This window comes from Bubalus bubalis, chromosome 3 (genome assembly GCF_019923935.1).
Source record: "Bubalus bubalis isolate 160015118507 breed Murrah chromosome 3, NDDB_SH_1, whole genome shotgun sequence".
Taxonomy (NCBI): domain Eukaryota; kingdom Metazoa; phylum Chordata; class Mammalia; order Artiodactyla; family Bovidae; genus Bubalus; species Bubalus bubalis.
In genome coordinates this window covers 73590996-73608972 of record NC_059159.1, presented here as the reverse complement: position 1 = coordinate 73608972, position 17977 = coordinate 73590996, and the positions used below count along the sequence as shown (strand labels likewise).

At 40.5% G+C, this 17977-nt stretch overlaps 1 protein-coding gene and 1 non-coding gene across 3 annotated transcripts in view; one reads left to right on the top strand and one right to left on the bottom strand.

Annotated features, from left to right (window-relative positions):
* CCDC25 (coiled-coil domain containing 25) overlaps positions 1-15674 on the bottom strand; it is a 32871-nt gene extending 17197 nt beyond the window's left edge. For both annotated transcript variants that reach the window (XM_006060256.4, XM_044939732.2), the window contains exons 1-4: positions 15497-15674; positions 10212-10259; positions 6989-7028; positions 3674-3725 (exon numbers count right to left, since the gene is read on the bottom strand). In XM_006060256.4, coding sequence (XP_006060318.2) covers positions 3674-3725; positions 6989-7028; positions 10212-10259; positions 15497-15659 — 303 coding nt within the window. In that variant the 5' untranslated portion in view covers positions 15660-15674. The remainder of the gene's footprint in view (positions 1-3673; positions 3726-6988; positions 7029-10211; positions 10260-15496) is intronic.
* Positions 2378-2484, top strand: LOC112584033. Its single transcript, XR_003108392.1, has one exon. It is a non-coding gene; the product is annotated as a U6 spliceosomal RNA (small nuclear RNA).
* Positions 15675-17977: the final 2303 nt, after the last annotated feature.

Sequence of the window (17977 nt, the reverse complement as noted above, 5' to 3'; positions counted from 1 at the left end):
ATACTGAATGCTGTAAACAACTTATATTCTGACAGGGAGCTTTCAAACTAACTGTGGCATACTGTCAACTCGAAGCAGCCAGTCAAAACAATAAATATAAAAATAACATGGTCATGTAATACAATCAACGAGGGGATGCCAAGGAGGAATGCAGACTGAGACGAAAGAATCTAAGTGCATGACAAATGTCACTGCAAGGCATCGCAGAGAAAGCAGCTTACAAGTAACTTTGAAAAACAGCATTTTGAATGGAAACTATAAGGCAGAACCAAAAATAACTGCACATAAACACTGTACTCTAGTTGACAAAGTTGTTTCTTATGGGTATACAGGTCACCAAATCTGAAACCACTTCCACATAGACTGGATTCAAATAAGCAAATGATGGTGGGAGCCAGGTCTCCTTTCCCATTGTCTAAGAAGGAAGTAATAATAGATGAGCAAGGAAGGAAGGTGAGAAAGGCCCCCACAGTAATGGATTCACCAGAGACATCAGTAGGAGCTCATGTTTCGCTTACTGTAGGTACAGAAACAATTATTTACACAAATTACTAACATGGGTTAATATATATGCTGCTGCTGCTAAGTCGCTTCAGTTGTGTCCGACTCTGTGCGACCCCATAGACGGCAACCCACCAGGCTCCCCCGTCCCTGGGATTCTCCAGGCAAGAACACTGGAGTGGGTTGCCATTAATATATATATATACACACATATTTCCTAGCTCTGTCACATGAGAGGGCCTAGAAGCAATGACACTCCAGTAGCAATGAGCACTCCCAGAGTCCAGGTCTTGGTTTCTAAATACCATTTCTCAATAAAAGGAACCAAGGTTCTTTGGAGAAATGGCTGATTCTAGGGCTGGAGCAGGGAAAATACATGAGCCTGGAGCATCTAGGAATGTCAGAAAGTAAGGAAGGACTCTAAAACCAAAACGACAGGAGCATGTCAGAGGAACACAGGAGCTGAGGAGGAAGAGTCAAAGCAGGGACGATTTTAGCCATATAATGCCACAGTCCATACTGATATAAGTAAAAGAATAAATTAAATACATGGGGGAGAAGAGACGAATCTTTACAGAAGAATTCCAAACAATACATGCAAATACTCCCTACTCTAGGACGTGGGACTTAGTTCTATCCTCTCCCTGCTTGAGTACAGGATGGACTTATGGCTTGCTTCCAAATAATGAAGTATGAAAATGGGGAGGAATACAACTCTCTGGTGGAAAAACCCGGCAACCATTACCCTGGCCAGGAGACCAAGGTTAACAACATTAGTGCTAAGTCCTGTGAATAGACGTACCCCTGACATGATGGGATAAGAGCACTCCACCTCTGTGCTACTTTTTCCCTAAACCCGTAACTCCAGTCTAGTCATGAGAAAAACCCACACTGAGTGCCATTCCATAAACTACCTGAGCGGTATTTCTCAAACTGTCAAGGTCATGACAAAAAGATAAAGAGTAAGAAGCTGTCACAGACCAGAGACTAGGCAGGTGCGACAACTAAAATGCAGTGTGGGATCCTGGACCAGATACTGGAACAGAAAAAGCACGTTAATGGAAAAACTGTAGAAATCAAAACAGCCCAGAGGTTAGTGACCAGCGCTGCACCCGTGGCTCCTTAGTTCTGACAAACCTACCATGGTAATGTAAGATGTTAGCAGTGGGGAAAACTGGGCATGGCGTGTACAGAACTCATACTACCTCTGCGACTTTTCTATAAATCTAAAATCATCCCAAAATAAATATCAGTTCAGTTTAGTTCAGTCGCTCAGTCGTGTCCGACTCTTTGTGACCCCATGAATCACAGCACGCCAGGCCTCCCTGTCCATCACCAACTCCACATAACAATTATCTATACCCTATGATTCAACTATACAAAATATATGGATATAAAGACAGATTAGAAAAACAGTTTTATGTGACTAGGGAACATGGAATCTTTTCCCTTTACTATGATAACGCTGTTTTAAACCTCCTGAAGAAGCCCCGGGTAGCAGGTACATGCACCCTTGGTGAGACAGGAGAATCACCAGTCTGAGAAAAAGGAACCACAATGCGATCTCCCCAGAAGAAGACAGGAAGTCCAGTAGTGTCAACTGAAATGACAGAGAGACAGCAGAGGTGACACACAGCACACCTCAGCCGGTGGGACAAGACAGTGCCTCTAGCTGGAAAACATGTGCTGTGCTCCCCTTTCAAACCTCAAGTTACCAGATTTGCCCTTAGTGATTTCCTAGGTGAGGGGAAGACATCTCTTCATCAGCTAATTTGTAGACTTTTGTACATATTTATTACTCTAAGCAATTTATTTTCAAAAAAAAAAAAGGACAGAGGACTAGACAGGATGCTCATCACTAAAGAAAAAACTTTTGGTGCTCGCTTCGGCAGCACATATACTAAAATTGGAACGATACAGAGAAGATTAGCATGGCCCCTGCGCAAGGATGACATGCAAATTCGTGAAGCGTTCCATATTTTTAAACAAATGGGACCTAATTAACCTTAAAAGCTTCTGCACATCAAAAGAAACTATTAGCAAGGTGAAAAGACAGCCTTCAGAATGGGAGAAGATAATAGCAAATGAAGCAACTGACAAACAACTAATCTCGAGAATATACAAGCAACTCCTACAGCTCAACTCCAGAAAAATAAATGACCCAATCAAAAAATGGGCCAAAGAACTAAATAGACATTTCTCCAAAGAAGACATACAGATGGCTAACAAACACATGAAAAGATGTTCAACATCACTCATTATCAGAGAAATGCAAATCAAAACCACTATGAGGTACCATTTCACACCAGTCAGAATGGCTGCAATCCAAAAGTCTACAAGTAATAAATGCTGGAGAGGGTGTGGAGAAAAGGGAACCCTCTTACACTGTTGGTGGGAATGCAAACTAGTACAGCCACTATGGAGAACAGTGTGGACATTCCTTAAAAACCTGGAAATAGAACTGCCTTATGATCCAGCAATCCCACTGCTGGGCATACACACTGAGGAAACCAGAAGGGAAAGAGACACGTGTACCCCAATGTTCATCGCAGCACTGTTTATAATAGCCAGGACATGGAAGCAACCTAGATGTCCATCAGCAGATGAATGGATAAGAAAGCTGTGGTACATATACACAATGGAGTACTACTCAGCCATTAAAAAGAATATATTTGAAGCAGTTCTAATGAGGTGGATGAAACTGGAGCCTATTATACAGAGTGAAGTAAGCCAGAAAGAAAAACACCAATACAGTATACTAACGCATATATATGGAATTTAGAAAGATGGTAACAATAACCCTGTGTACGAGACAGCAAAAGAGACACTGATGTATAGAACAGTCTTATGGACTCTGTGAGAGAGGGAGAGGGTGGGAAGATTTGGGAGAATGGCATTGAAACATGTAAAATATCATGTATGAAACAAGTTGCCAGTCCAGGTTCGATGCACGATACTGGATGCTTGGGGCTGGTGCACTGGGACGACCCAGAGGGATGGAATGGGGAGGGAGGAGGGAGGAGGGTTCAGGATGGGGAACATATGTATACCTGTGGCGGATTCATTTTGATATTTGGCAAAACTAATACAATTATGTAAAGTTTAAAAATAAAATAAAATTAAAAAAAAAAAAAAAGAAAAAAATTTTGAATCCATGTTTAAACCCAGTTACCTTATGCAATCGAAGGTACACATGAGCCGAAGAGAGTTTGTCCACATGAAACCTACAAAGAATGAAAACCACTTTTAGCAAGAGGTACAAGATACCCATCTCCTCATGCCACCTGTGTTGAAAGCACTCCAGGCCAAAAATGTGAATTCAGTTGCCTACTGCATGCTGAGCACCATGGTGAGCAGAAAACACAGCCAACCACCTCCGAAGGGCTCACTTTCAACTGGGAGAGGCAAGAAAAACATGGAGAGTTCTGCAGGTGTGCAAGACTAAGTGCCAAAATGAGTACAGGAGGTGACGAACATTAAATGCCCAGGAAGTGTGATTTTTCAAGTGAGAAAGAGCTATCAGTGACCCAAGGATTCACTGGTGAACTGAGATTTGGAGGGTCCCAGGCTGAAGCATGGGATGTATACAAACATGGGAAAGGAATTTTAGGAGGGAAGAGAAGGGAATGAAAGAAGTCATCAAGACTCCAGGGCTGCAAGCCTGGAAAAGTTGCAGGACCACTGACAGCTGCAGAGGGAGCCAGCTGGGAAAGATGACAGGTCTGGTTTGGGACATCCTGAGTTTCAAGCAATGGCAAAACAATCCAAAGAGGATGTCAATCAGAGACAGAAAAGTCAAGTAAGGACTGAAGCAGTAAGTGGACCCTTTAGGGGTCAGACTAGCAATTCATCCAGCAACTATACTCCAGTAAAAATTAATTTTAAAAGAAAAAACAAAACTAAAAAAACTCCAAAACCCAATTCATTTAGCCTTACATCTAATAATGACACTAGTACTCGATTCCTGGGAAAGCATGGTGATTGTGCCCTTTATGATGTTGTCCTAAAAGTATTAGAAAGCCCTCTTACTCCCAAAGTCCTGCATTTACCTTTCATTAAGGTTCTATCATTCATTAATTTAATTAAATCTTTTTAAAATGTCCTTTTTTCACCTAACCCAACATTTGGGGATTTTAAGTTATTCACCTTTAGAAATCACTAAATGAGGTGGATCTCTCTTCCCAACACCCAAAGATGCCTTCAGAATGCTAGCAAACAATGGTAACACACAGCTGTCACTCCTGATTCTGTTAGCTTCAGCCTTCTCTTCCTTAGTCCTTTCAAGACTGAAGAATGTTCAATAAAATTTTAAGGGAACAACATCACAGCCCATTATATATTTCTCTAGATATTTTATTAGCATTAAAGAATTTTTTAGAACTGAAAATGGTTACACATTTATACCCACTCCAAGATGTAGACAGTGTGATTCTATTTAAAGGTCAAGATTATGCTGTTTGTAATGCCCTCTTTAAAAAGGTTAAGCATCTTGCTAGTGACTTTGAATACAAAAAAGTTCTACACATTTTTTGGCAGTCTATGATGACTCTAGGTTTTACTCCTCACAAATACTGACAGCCAGAAATGAACATAACATCTTGGTTTATTTTTCTTCTTCAGGTTCATTTACTTATTTGCATTCTCATGTAAGAGATTCCTACTGATTTTCTTCTGCTCGGCACTGTCCAGCCAGAAAATAAGCTTCTTGAAAATCTAGTAATTATATCTCACTACCCTGTTTTAGGGTGTTAGAAAAATACCCCATTCATAAGCAAGCTCAATTGAGAAAACGTCTCCCATTCCAATTTAAAGTTCTCGATTTACAACAACTCTTTTCTACATACCCATAGTAGCTTGACTGTATTCTCACTTCCCTTACAGGTCCCTGATGTGGAATTTTGTCAGTAGAAATACATTATAGTTCAACATACATATATACTGGGTTCATACACAGGCAGTCAAAGTACTAAAACACACACAGGAATACCACTGATGATCTACTTGAACTTCAGGCTTATAGGTACACCTCTACAAAGGACAGGGGAAATGTATGGATATTCAGGGCTTTGGTTGAAGTGTAAAACAGACAAAAAAGTCAGCTCTGTAAACTATTTGGAGCAAGCTTCCTTAACAAACGTCCCAAATGCTCACTCCAAGTTTAAATTATGCCCACTAGTTCCCTAGTTCTCTCTCTTCCGCTTACTTTCCTTTCCCTGCTTAATCACTATTACCCTTCACTGAATACAGAGACTAGAAACTTGAATATATGAGCATCCCTGACCTGAGACTATAGAGATGCAGAGCACCCAAAGTTGGATAATTTTACTTCTTCAAGAGGGGTCTCTGGATATATTACTCATTAGGGAGTCTGGAGGCAGTAAACACACACTTTTTCTGTTTTCCTTTGTTTAAAAAGAATGTAGGGACTTCCATGGTGGACTTCTGTGGTAAGACTCTGCACTTCCAAAACAAGGGGTGCAGGTTTGATTCCTGGTTGGGGAGCTGAGATCCCACATGCCTCACAGCCAAAAAAACCAAAAACATAAAACAGAAGCCATATTTCAACAAATCCAATAAAGACTTTAAAAAATGAGTTTAGTTCCATTCTCATTTAATCCTAGAAAAATTCTTTGCTTCCAAGCACTGTAGGAAGTTTCCCAGTATAAACTCAGATGTTGACATTCCCAGAGGTTCAGTTCCAGAGTCTACGTCAAGGTAACCCAGGTTGAAAATCTGCCCTGGAATGCAGATTAACTCATTCGTTTTTTGCATGCCTCGGAATGTTTCCAGGATTAATGGTTTATGAACTGGAACAGGTCTTGAAATTTAGGGCTATGCCAGCTCACATCAGACCTCAAATAGCTTCTGGAAGTACTAGTCGATCACTTCCAACAAGACATTAAATCTCAAGATTATTAATATTAAGGGTGTTGAAATGGGTATCAGGCATCTGTAGACACCAGTTCAGTAAGTGCACCCCGGGAGACGTAGGCTGAATGTTGGAAATTTCTCTTCCACTTACTTTTTTTCTTTTAATGTCAGGTAAAAGGCTGTTGTGAATCGCCTCTCATAGTGCATCTGAATATGTAATCATTTCTCTGCAGGTATGTCTGCCCCAAACCTTACAGCAGGTAACTACGTAACAGATATAATCATTCTTATCTCTTGCGTGCAGATCTGGAGATCTCTGGGGCCTCAGTGTGGCGGTCTCAGCCACCTACTCTGAGGAGACACACAGGCGGTAAAGGCAAGCCTAGGTTCTGAAGACCTTTGCAGTCAGGCCTGAGGTCCATCTCTGAGGCCTCCTTCCCAGTTAACGTGGTACTTATAAGCGAAGGGTGCTGGTGGTCAGCTTTTTACCACTGAACAGTCATAAACAAATGGCAAACCATGAGTTGTAGTTTTAATCACAGGAGTCAGGTGGTTGGCCAAGTCTCAGAAAGTAAATAATGATCTGTAAACAGCAGAACCAAAATTTGTTACCTACCAAATATCTTCAGGCCAGCCATACTTGATCAGATCTTCATCTGCAGAGACAGAAGAGAACAAAGAAAAGGAAACAAATAAGCAACAAGATATACTGTTCAGCACAGAGAAATACAGCTGTAGTAACTTTAAATTTTATTACTTTGTAAGAACTTTAAATGGAGTACAATCTATAAAAAAACCTAATCACTATGTTGTACATATGAAACTAATATAATATTTATTTTTAAAATTTTAATTCTGTTTTAAAATTATTCTTTGGTTCTTCTTCTTTTTTTTTTTTGCTATGACATACAGCTTTCAGGATCTTAGTTCCCCAACCAACGACTGAACCCAGTGCTGAGTTCTAACCCTGGACTGCCAGGGAATTCCCTAAAGTAATATTTTAAATCAACTATATGTCAATAAAAAATAAACATTTTTTAAATAAAACAAAAACTGTTCAAAAAAAAATTTTTTTTAATTTTCCATCATCAACGCCTTTTTGAATTGCTCTTTTCTTCATTAAGAGAGAGAAAAAGTTTTGTGGAAAAGACTGGTATTTTTTCCCTTCCCAACTTACAGTAAACTTTAGCATATTTCACTTAACCTTCTTTTTTTAAAAACACTTTTAACAGTTTTTACAATTGAACAATTATAATCATGAAGCATTTGTTCAAAAGGTGAAGTGAACAAAGGTGAAGTATTTGTTTATATTGCATGCTTTTTTTTTTTTTTTTAATTTTAGCCACACCACATGGCTTGTGGGATCTCAGTTCCCCAACCAGGGATTGAACCCCGGGCCACAGAAGAAAGTGCAGAGACCTAACCAATGGACTGTCAGGGAATTCCCGTGTGTGTATATTTTATTTCAATATATACCTCCAATGAATCATATCAATAATTAGTAATTAACTGTGTTTAATACAGAAGCATTACTTGGTATTGATATTATATAAAAAGATAAAAAAAGGTGAACAAAGTGATTCACATATATGATTTAAAATGTACTCAAGTATAATCTGTCTAACTTGAATGAGGTATTTATTGTCCAGAAAAGCAAAAAGATGCTAGAGTACCCTCTCGGATGAGGGCACTTTAAGCAAATGCATACACCTAAGTTTTCTGAAGGGTTTTCTGTAAGTGCAAGTAAAAAGTTGAGCAAACCTCCAACAAATAATCAGAAAGATGAGAAAAAGGAAATTATAAAAACTTCTTTTCATTTGGGCAATGTCTGGCTCCCTGGTGACACCTGCTGGCTAATAAAGAACACATCAGAAAGCTTTTTTTTACTGAAAGTAAACTGTCCAACTTAAAATTCCTTTTTGTTCCATCCAGTCCTTTGTCAGAAGTCATCAAGACTATTAGAAGTAAAGGTGATGTGCTAAGCACAGTAGAGAACATAGCACCTGAAAAACGTAATATCATTTTAACAGCAGACTAGGAGAGTGGATGACTCTAAAAGTACCTGGGGAAAAAATGTTCTACACAACAGATTTTTTTACCTACATATACTTTAACAACAGTGAAATACCACTCCAATGGGGTCTGGGTAGAATCTAAATTTACATCCGGAGGTGTAAACTCTGTATCTAGATTTACATCTATAGAAAGAAATTCCTACAACTGAGGTTTAAAGGATTCCACAATCTAGCCATTCCACTTTAACCCACTCCTCCAAGAAGCCTTCTCGGCTCTCCCTGATCACATTTACTCTCTGTATGTCTGCTGTTAATATTATCTCATTTTGCATTGCTTTTGTTTAACAGACTTTATTTTTCAGAGCAGTTTTAGGTTCACAGAAAAACTGACCCCTATTCTGATCCCACCCCTTCATGGCAAACAGATGGGAAAAATGTGGAAACAGTAACAGATGTTATTTTCTTGGACTCCAAAATCACTGTGGACAGTGACTACTGTCATGAAATTAAAAGATGCTTGCTCCTTGGAAGAAAAGCTATGACAAACTTAGCATATTAAAAAGCAGACACATCACTTTGCCAACAAAGGTCTGTATAATCAAAGCTAGGGTTTTTCCAGTAGTCACATACGGATGTGAGAGTTGGACCATAAAGGCTGAGTGCTGAAGAATTGATGCTTTCAAACTGTGGTGCTGGACAAGACTCTTGCAGAGTCCCTTGGACTGCAAGGAGATCAAACCAGTCAATTCTAAAGGAAATCAACCCTGAATAATCGTTGGAAGGACAGATGCTGAAGCTGAAGCTCCAATATACTGGCCACCTGATGTGAAGAGTTAACTTATCAGAAAAGACCCTGATGCTGGGAAAGCTTGAGGGCAGGAGGAGAAGAGGGCAACAGAGGATGAGATGGTTGGATGGCATCACCAACTCAATGAACATGAGTTTCAGCTAACTCCAGGAGATATAACTGTGCCTTATTGCTCAGTGTAATACAGGGAGGTATCAGCATCCTCAGTTACATTCATCAAGAGGATGTGATGAGAAAATTTACCCAGGACATTCATGGATTACAAGGAGAAATATAAAACTCAAGTTTTAATACACTGCACACTGCTTCTCCATTAAGTCACACCCAGAGTCAATGGCATAAATTCATTATAAGGAAAAAACTGTTTAAAAATGAGTTATGCTATACGGTTTTTTTCTCTTGGCTAGGATGTGATAGTCTTGCTTACACTGAGTCTGCTTATGATTATAGCAGGGTTCAAAACAGTTGTATAGATCTGATTTATAATTATATTGTTATATAACTATCACATCATCATAATTATAATGTTATATACATTTTATGTGATAGCTGTGTCTGTGTGTGTGTATATATATATATAAAGATATAGATATATGTGTGAGAGTGGTCAAGAAAGCTTCAAAACACTGTTCACATTTCAACTCAAAAAGAAGCCTCAAAAAAACCAAGATATGTTTCTCAAATGAGGTAAAAATGTACAGAAAAGGATCTTTGCAAAAGTCTAAGCCACAGATTATTTTTATTTGATGAAAACTAGCAAAGGTTAACTTCTGATTCCTATCACCCATAAATCAAATGATACCACAAAACTATGTAAGTTCCTAATCAGCAACAAATGGTCTAATTCTCTCAATTACCACTTGATACAACTACATTATAAGAAAATTAATCATTTGGAATTCCTTCTAACGGGTTATAGTAGTTAACTGAAAACTCATCCAACAAACCATGGAGAGAATAGGCAATTAACACTTACCTGCTGGAAATTTCAAAATCAAATGCTTTTGAAAACTTACTTTCATATTTATCCTTTCCCATGTAAATAGTGTAAGCAGACGAGTTAACTAAGACAAAACAAAAACAAGACATAGTTAGATAACATCATTACAGACACACCTATTTGGTGGGAAAAACAAGGGACAAATGCTTATGACCGGTTGGCAAAACATGGATGGTAGGCCAAATCCAGCCTTGTTTTTGGACAGCCCTTGAGCTCATAATGATTCTTACATTTTTAAAGGGTTGAAAGAAGCAAAATGAAGAAGAATAAGCTAGAGAGACCGTATGTGGCTCACAAAGTCTAAAATACTGACCATCTGTAAAACGTTGACCAACCCTCTTAAAAATGGCTGCCTTCCTACTTTCTCAGGGAGGTAGCACAATGCAATTCTAGTTCCATCATCTACTTTTGCCTTCTTCTATATATATATATATGTATATATATATATATATATATATATATGTTTTTGTTTTTTTTTCCCCAAAAAACCACCCAAACTCATCACCTCAACCATTTAAAAATAGGTTCCTATACCTAGGTAAGGTTTATCTTCCATGATTTGATTTAGTTACATTCCAGGGCTGCTGCAAATCATACCTGGCTCCCTACCACATTCAGGGGAAACATGGCTCTCAAGCTTCTTCTCATCAGTGACACTGAACCCTGTTTATAGAATCACCTAATTTTGCCCCAGCTCCACTTAAGACCAACCAAATCCAAATCTCTGGGGATTGGGTTTTTTTGGTTTTTTTTTTAAGATCTCTTTTTATAGCGATTTCTAATGTGAAGTCAGTGTTAACTCCTACCCTAAATCAAACTGGATATTCCGGGTATGGCTTACCTTAGAAATGACATTGGCTTTTCTCAGCTAGTGTGTTTTGCTGTGGGCTCCTCCATCTGCAATCAGTTAGGTTTTGAAATCCTAACTGGGTCCTGAGTTTCTGAGCTAGTCTACCAAAATCTGTTAGACCCCATTTGGATCTAGACTCCTGAATTAACAGCCACTGGGTCTCTGTCTACAAAGCCTGGCTGACAGGTGTTAAGGTTGGGCTAGGTGGTCTGCTGGTTGTCGCTCCAGAGCTGGAACTACTCTATTAAGTGGACCTCTGAACTCTTTCATTTGTAGATTCGTAAATTCAGCGTTGCCTGTACTTTCCGAATGAAAAGCTCCTTAAATGATCAAGCATAGTTGCCCTTCTTGGGAACAGAAGACTTCCAATTCCTTTAGTGAGCAGTTATGATGACTACCATCCATAATTACTTGGAAGTAGTTGAGAGAAGTTTGAAAGGAGAGAATGTATGTATTGACTAGTTGACAGAGAGATCTGTCTATAATTATTATATTATCCTGATAAGCCCTTTGCATAGCTTTGGACAAATACCAACTGCAGGAATACAACTAAAAAGTGTTTCAGATGTTCACTTGGGGCGCTATTATATTTGTACACCCTTTTGATCCTATAATGTCACCACCAAGAGTACATACCCTACTGATTAACACTTCACCAAGCAATGAAGCTCTTCATACAAACTGAACAGGCGTTAATTAAGACTATAGAACACATAAACAAAATGCCATGGATCCATTAAAAAGAGTAGGTGAATAACTAGCAGAACAGTATTTCTGTGTTATCTATAAACAGTAAGATTCAATATGTAAAAAAAAATAATAATTGTACATATAAACATGCTTACATATGTTTCTAATACACACACCCATTTTCTTTATACTATGGAAGGATATATATATATATATTTAACTGTTAACAGTGACCTTACCTACTTGCTTAAAAAATATATAGATGGTTTTTGTGATCAGAAAAAAAGGTATTTTTTTTTTTAAATGATTGAAGTAAACAAAGCTGTCTCTGCAGGGCAAGCTAGCTAAGCTCCTGTCAAGAGAATGACAGATGATGGATGGCGGACCTATAAAATGAGGTGGTTAATAACATAACTGCTACAACCCCAAACTGAGGGGCATTCTACAGAATAATTTTTCAACAGTGTCATGAGAGACAAAGACTGAACAATTGCTCCAGATCAGAACTCCAGAGAGCAATGAATGACAACAGAATGCAACAACTGATTTGCAGGTTTCTTTTGTGATAAATTCATTACTAGGACTCTGATGAAAACTGGATATAAGTTGCTGACTAGGTAATAGTACCACTGCAATGCTAATTTCCTAATTTGGATAGCGAACAATGTCTTCTGATAACAGAATATTTTTTATTTTAAGAAAAATACCCTGAGGTATTTAGGGGTAAGACACAACTTATAGATGGTTCAGGAAAGGAAAAAAAAAACCTGGGAGTGTGTTTGTGTGTGTGCAGAGAGACAGAGTGGGGCAAAGGGAGATGGAAAACGTGGAAAAAGAAGAAAGGGGAAAAGGAGATAAGGCATATGTGGTAAAAATGTTAGAATTTGGGGAATCTGAGAGAAGGCTATAAAGGAAATCTTTTAATGTTCCTGTAACTTTTCCGAAAGACTGAAATGTCAAAATAGAAAATAAAATTTTTTAAAAAGAAGCATGACTTCCGAGTAAGAAGTCTGAATTAAGCTCTCCTCCGTGGCTTCCCTGATAGCTCAGTTGGTAAAGAATCCACCTGTAATGCAGGAGACTCCTGTTTGACTCCTGGGTTGGGAAGACCCCCTGGAGAAGGGATAGGCTACCAGTATTCTTGGGCTTCCCTTGTGGCTTAGCTGGTAAAGAATCTGCTTGTAATGTGGGAGACCTGGGTTCAATCCCTGGGTTGGGAAGATCCCCTGAAGAAGGGAAAGGCTACCCACTCCAGTATTCTGGCCTGGAGAATTTCATGGGCTGTATAGTCCACGGGGTCACAAAGAGTCAGACATGACTGAGCAACTTTCCCTTTCCATGTTAGAGGGATAAAGGAAGAGTAAACTGAATTATTCTAATACTCTTGTAACTCTCACCCAAATAATGTGATTAGTATGAGAAATAATTGTCTTGAAGACTCCTGACTCAGGTGTAGCAATTAACCCAACTTTTGAGGCATTGTGATAATTTCATAATTTACAGAACCATCTATATTGAGGAGGACACTGGTAAAAGGTACTAAAAACATAAGTGAACTTAACGCACTAATGTGCAGGAATCCATAAATCAGAGGGTCTTGAATTTGACACTGAAAATACAGCAAGGTTATTGTTTTCTTAATCTATTATGGGAGCATGAAAGAACAAGCAGATTTTAATCAGAGATACTAATTTTAAAAGAGAAGGCAAAAATTTTCTACTGCGATTTCCAGCCCACTTTTTAAAAAAAAAAGGGGGGGGGGGTTTATTGCAGTAAACCATCAGTTGATTGAAAAGCTTATCTATCTATCTATCTTAAGTCATTTCCTGAAGATTCTGTATGTTCAAATTGTTTTCCATACTGGAATATGTAAAAAATTTTACTACTATATTACTCTGCAATTTTAAAAGCTGCACAATTGTAGATTTATTAGACCTAAGAGGCCAAATATTTTTCCGACAGGAAGCAGTTCTGATGCTGCAATGGAAGCCAATGAGAAAAAAATGACCCACAAATCAACTGAAGCCCTCTGCTCTATTAGGGGCATCTCCATATATATGACTGGCACTCAAAGAATTTAGAATTGCTTTAAGAAGAATAACGTAGCCTGTGTAAAATACATTTAGTACCTATATGCCCTGCCTCGGGCTTCCCAGGTGGCTCAGTAAAGAACCTGCCTGCAATGCAGGAGACATTGACCCCTGGGTCAGTGAAGATCCCCTGGAGAAGGAAATGGCAACTGACCCCAGTATTCTTGCCTGGGAAGAAGAGCCTGGCAGGCTACAGTCCACATAATCTCAAAGAGTCAGACAGGAGTTAGCAACTAAAGAAGGACAACAACATGCCCTGCCTATATTTGTCATTCCATTGTTGGACTTGTATGGATAACTATGTTGTCAAGGACTCTCGTGAGTGGAGAAGCTACAAAAAGATGCTTCTGTTATATTATGACAGAAGGGCAGAACAGGACAGACAGCAGATAAAAATGCAATTAGGAGCTTAGAATGATTTTTCAGGCTAGTTTGAATTTTGTTTCTAGTAATTTTAATAATATGGATAAGAAAAAACTAAGTCCACGAAAACAGAGAAATGGCTTATAGCACACTGTGGAAGCCTAACCTATTGAGAAAAATGAGATGTGACAGTGTGGCGGAGTAGCAGAGGAGGGGCTCTGTGAGTTACAACTTTCCTGGGCTTCAACTTTCTCATCTCTAAAGAGCAAGTGCCACCCTGTTCAAACCCACATAGCCACTATTGCTAGTTTCACTTAAATTTCACCTTTAACAAGTAGGCAGAGAGTAGCAATAGAATAGAGTGTGCTAGAAGTCAAAAAATAGCATTCATTTATTCAGTAAGTATTTATTGGGTTCCTATTAAGAGCCAGGCACTATGCTAGCGGAACAAGGAGAGCCTGTACCTGCCTTCAACGGGCTTACACTATCTCAAGCAGACAAAAGTTTAACATCATATGTTAAATGCAATGCTGAACGTATACATTGTGTTAAGGGGATTCCCCCAAGAAATATACCTAAGCAATCCTGGGGTGGGAACAAGGAAAGAAAGGCATTTGGAAAAGATAGGCGAGGGCTGTCTCTGGGGAGGAGCAGCTAACTAGGGGGTTGATTTAAGGCAGAGAGAAAAATATAAGTAGAGAAACGAAGACACCGCAGTTCCTGGGGACTAAACACACCCTTTTCTTGCCTGCCAAAGACAAATCAGAAACTATCATGTCACTTTTCAAAATCTGGGACATTAACTCTGCCCAATGAGTGTATGTCTCGCCACTCCAGAGTCTTTCGGTAGCATCCAAACCCAATAACCCTTTCCTGGAAGGGTAAGGCGCACTTTCTGTAAGGCAGAGTTGTTGGCAGGTGTCTCCTTTCTTACCAGAGAGCAGCAAGATTAAATGTTACTGGGGTGGGTGGGGAAGAGAAGACTTCACGATGGTACTGTGAATAAGTCCACAAACTGCCTATTTCAGGTAGCGACAGGTCTTTCTGATTGAGGGAAAAGAAGACCGACCGGAGGCAAAGAGAGCACTGGGGATGGCCCCTCTACGCTCCCTCCCCCCAAACCAGGCACTGACGAGGGGGCACACTGGGAGGACTGGGACGGACACGGTGGAGAGACCATCAGGACGAGGGAAGAGGCACTCACTGCCGAGAAGGCACTTAAGGACCAGGCTAGCGGTGGCCTCGAGGTCTCGGCTTCGGAGCCCCACAGTCAAGATACGGACCCGGAAGGTCTCGGCGACCACTCACCGCTACTACTGGTGAAGTAGAACACCATGATCCCAGCGGCGGTGGGACAACTACAGCGCCCAGCAGCAGTACTCAAACTTGGAAGCTCAGGATACCGGAAGCGCGGAGGCCGCGTTCCCCGGAACTGCTCCACGCACTTCCGGCTGACGTCGGGTCGCGTCATAATTAGCCTGTCGCCGGCGCCATCCCCAATTCTGCTGAGGAGGCGGTGTCGGCGCGCTCGGAACTCAATTTATTTAGGGGTCAAAGGGAAGAGGATGGAGGCAGGAGGATTGGTGGGTGGAAAACGATGCGGGGAACTATCTTAAGAGAAAAATGCCACTGCCTGGCTTTATTTTTAGAACCTCCACCCTGTGGGCTATCAGGTTGGTTTCATTTGCCGCTTTTCACCCGCATCTGGGCTGCCCGAAAGTAGAAACCTTGTGCCTTCTTCACGGCTACGCTTTCACTGAACTAATCACGGTACTTGGAACTTAGTATAGAAGCTCATTAAATTTTAAATGAACCCAAATTCCTCCACTATTTTCATTCTAGCTCCATCACTTGTTGGGCACTTTCGGTTGCTGCACTTAGCTGCAAAATGAGTATGAATGGAGCGGTTAATAAACAGGTTATTTTGCCAAAGTTAAGTAAGTTAATAGGTGTAAAAGGTTTAGGACGTGGTGAACACTCTAGAATTAAAGTTAGTTTCACCGGAGGCAGTATGCCTCTCTGCGTCTGGACTCGTACTGTTCCACCTTTAAATCCAAGATCTGCCATCTGTTACCTACGAGACTGAGGGGACCTCAAATCTTCCGGCTGTAAAGTGGGAATGATCTGACTCAGTTCCCAACAGCACTTCGCTTTTACCTAATTATTTCTATTATCTTCTTATGTGAAGTTAAGCGCATCACTTAACTGAATTTTTTTAGAACTAAGAAATGTGCCAGAGAGTGTACTAGGACGTGGTACACAAAATAACGTAGCTAATAACAAACGAGTGCTTTAGGAACTTTTGGGCTTTCCAAAGAAAGAATCTACACTGTCCTATGAATAATAATTGTTTTCAGGCCCTCAGTTTTATTCTCTATAAAATGGGAATGATGGTACATATCCCATAGGCTGTGGTGAATGAAATAAAACATTCATGAATACCTGGCATGTAGATGTTACTGCCGTGATTTAATTTTTTATTTAACTTGAATTTTTTTTTTTAAATTGCTTCACCTAACATCACTGCTGCTGCTGCTGCTGCTAAGTCACCTCAGTCGTGTGCGACTCTGCAACCCCATAGACGGCAGCCCACCAGGCTCCCCGGTCCCTGGGATTCTCCAGGCAAGAACACTGGAGTGGGTTGCCATTTCCTTCTCTGATGCGTGAAAGTGAAGTTGCCCAGTCGTGTCCGACCCTCAGCGACCCCATGGACTGCAGCCTTCCAGGCTCCTCTGTCCATGGGATTTTCCAGGCAAGAGTACTGGAGTGGGGTGCCATTGCCTTCTCCCCTAACATCACTAGGGAAAAAAAAAAAAAAGTAACCATAGCTCAGTCGGTAAAGAATCTGCCTGCAATGAAGGAGACGTGGGTTGGATTCCTGGGTTGGGAAGATCCCCTGGAGAAGGAAATGACAAACCACTCCAGTATTCTTGCCTGGAGAATCCCATGGACAGAGGAGCCTGGCAGGCTACAGTCCATCAGGTTCCAAGAGTCGGATACGACTTAGCGACTGATTGCCAGCATTATAGCTTCAAATGTGAAAAGTAACTTGAGAATCTTCAGTTCAGTTTAGTCGCTCAGTCGTGTCTGACTCTTTTCGGCCCCATGAATCGCAGCACGCCAGGCCTCCCTGTCCATCACCAACTCCCGGAGTTCACTCAGACTCACGTCCATCGAGTCTGTGATACCATCCAGCCATCTCCTCCTCTGTCGTCCCCTTCTCCTCCTGCCCCCAATCCCTCCCAGCATCAGTCTTTTCCAATGAGTTAACTCTAGACATGAGGTGGCCAAAGTACTGGAGTTTCAGCTTTAGCATCATTCCTTCCAAAGAAATCCCAGGGCTGATCTCCTTCAGAATGGACTGGTTGGATCTCCTTGCAGTCCAAGGGACTCTCAAGAGTCTTCTTCAACACCACAGTTCCAAAGCATCAATTTTTGGCACTCAGCCTTCTTCACAGTCCAACTCTCACATCCATACATGACCACAGGAAAAACCATAGCCTTGACTAGACAGACCTTTGTTGGCAAAGTAATGTCTCTGCTTTTGAATATGCTATCTAGGTTGGTCATAACTTTCCTTCCAAGGAGTAAGCTTAGGCTGCTATTAAAAAAAAAAATCTTACAGCAAGTGACCTCAATATATCGAGTACCAGAGAACGTCTTCATTCTGCGGAAAACTACAACTCCCAGAATGCACCTAGGTAAGGCCTCCAGAAAGGAGCCCGGCGCTGCCCAAGGGGTTCTGGAAGACGTGGTTTCCACCAGGGGAGAGGTTTCAGTCATGCAAGG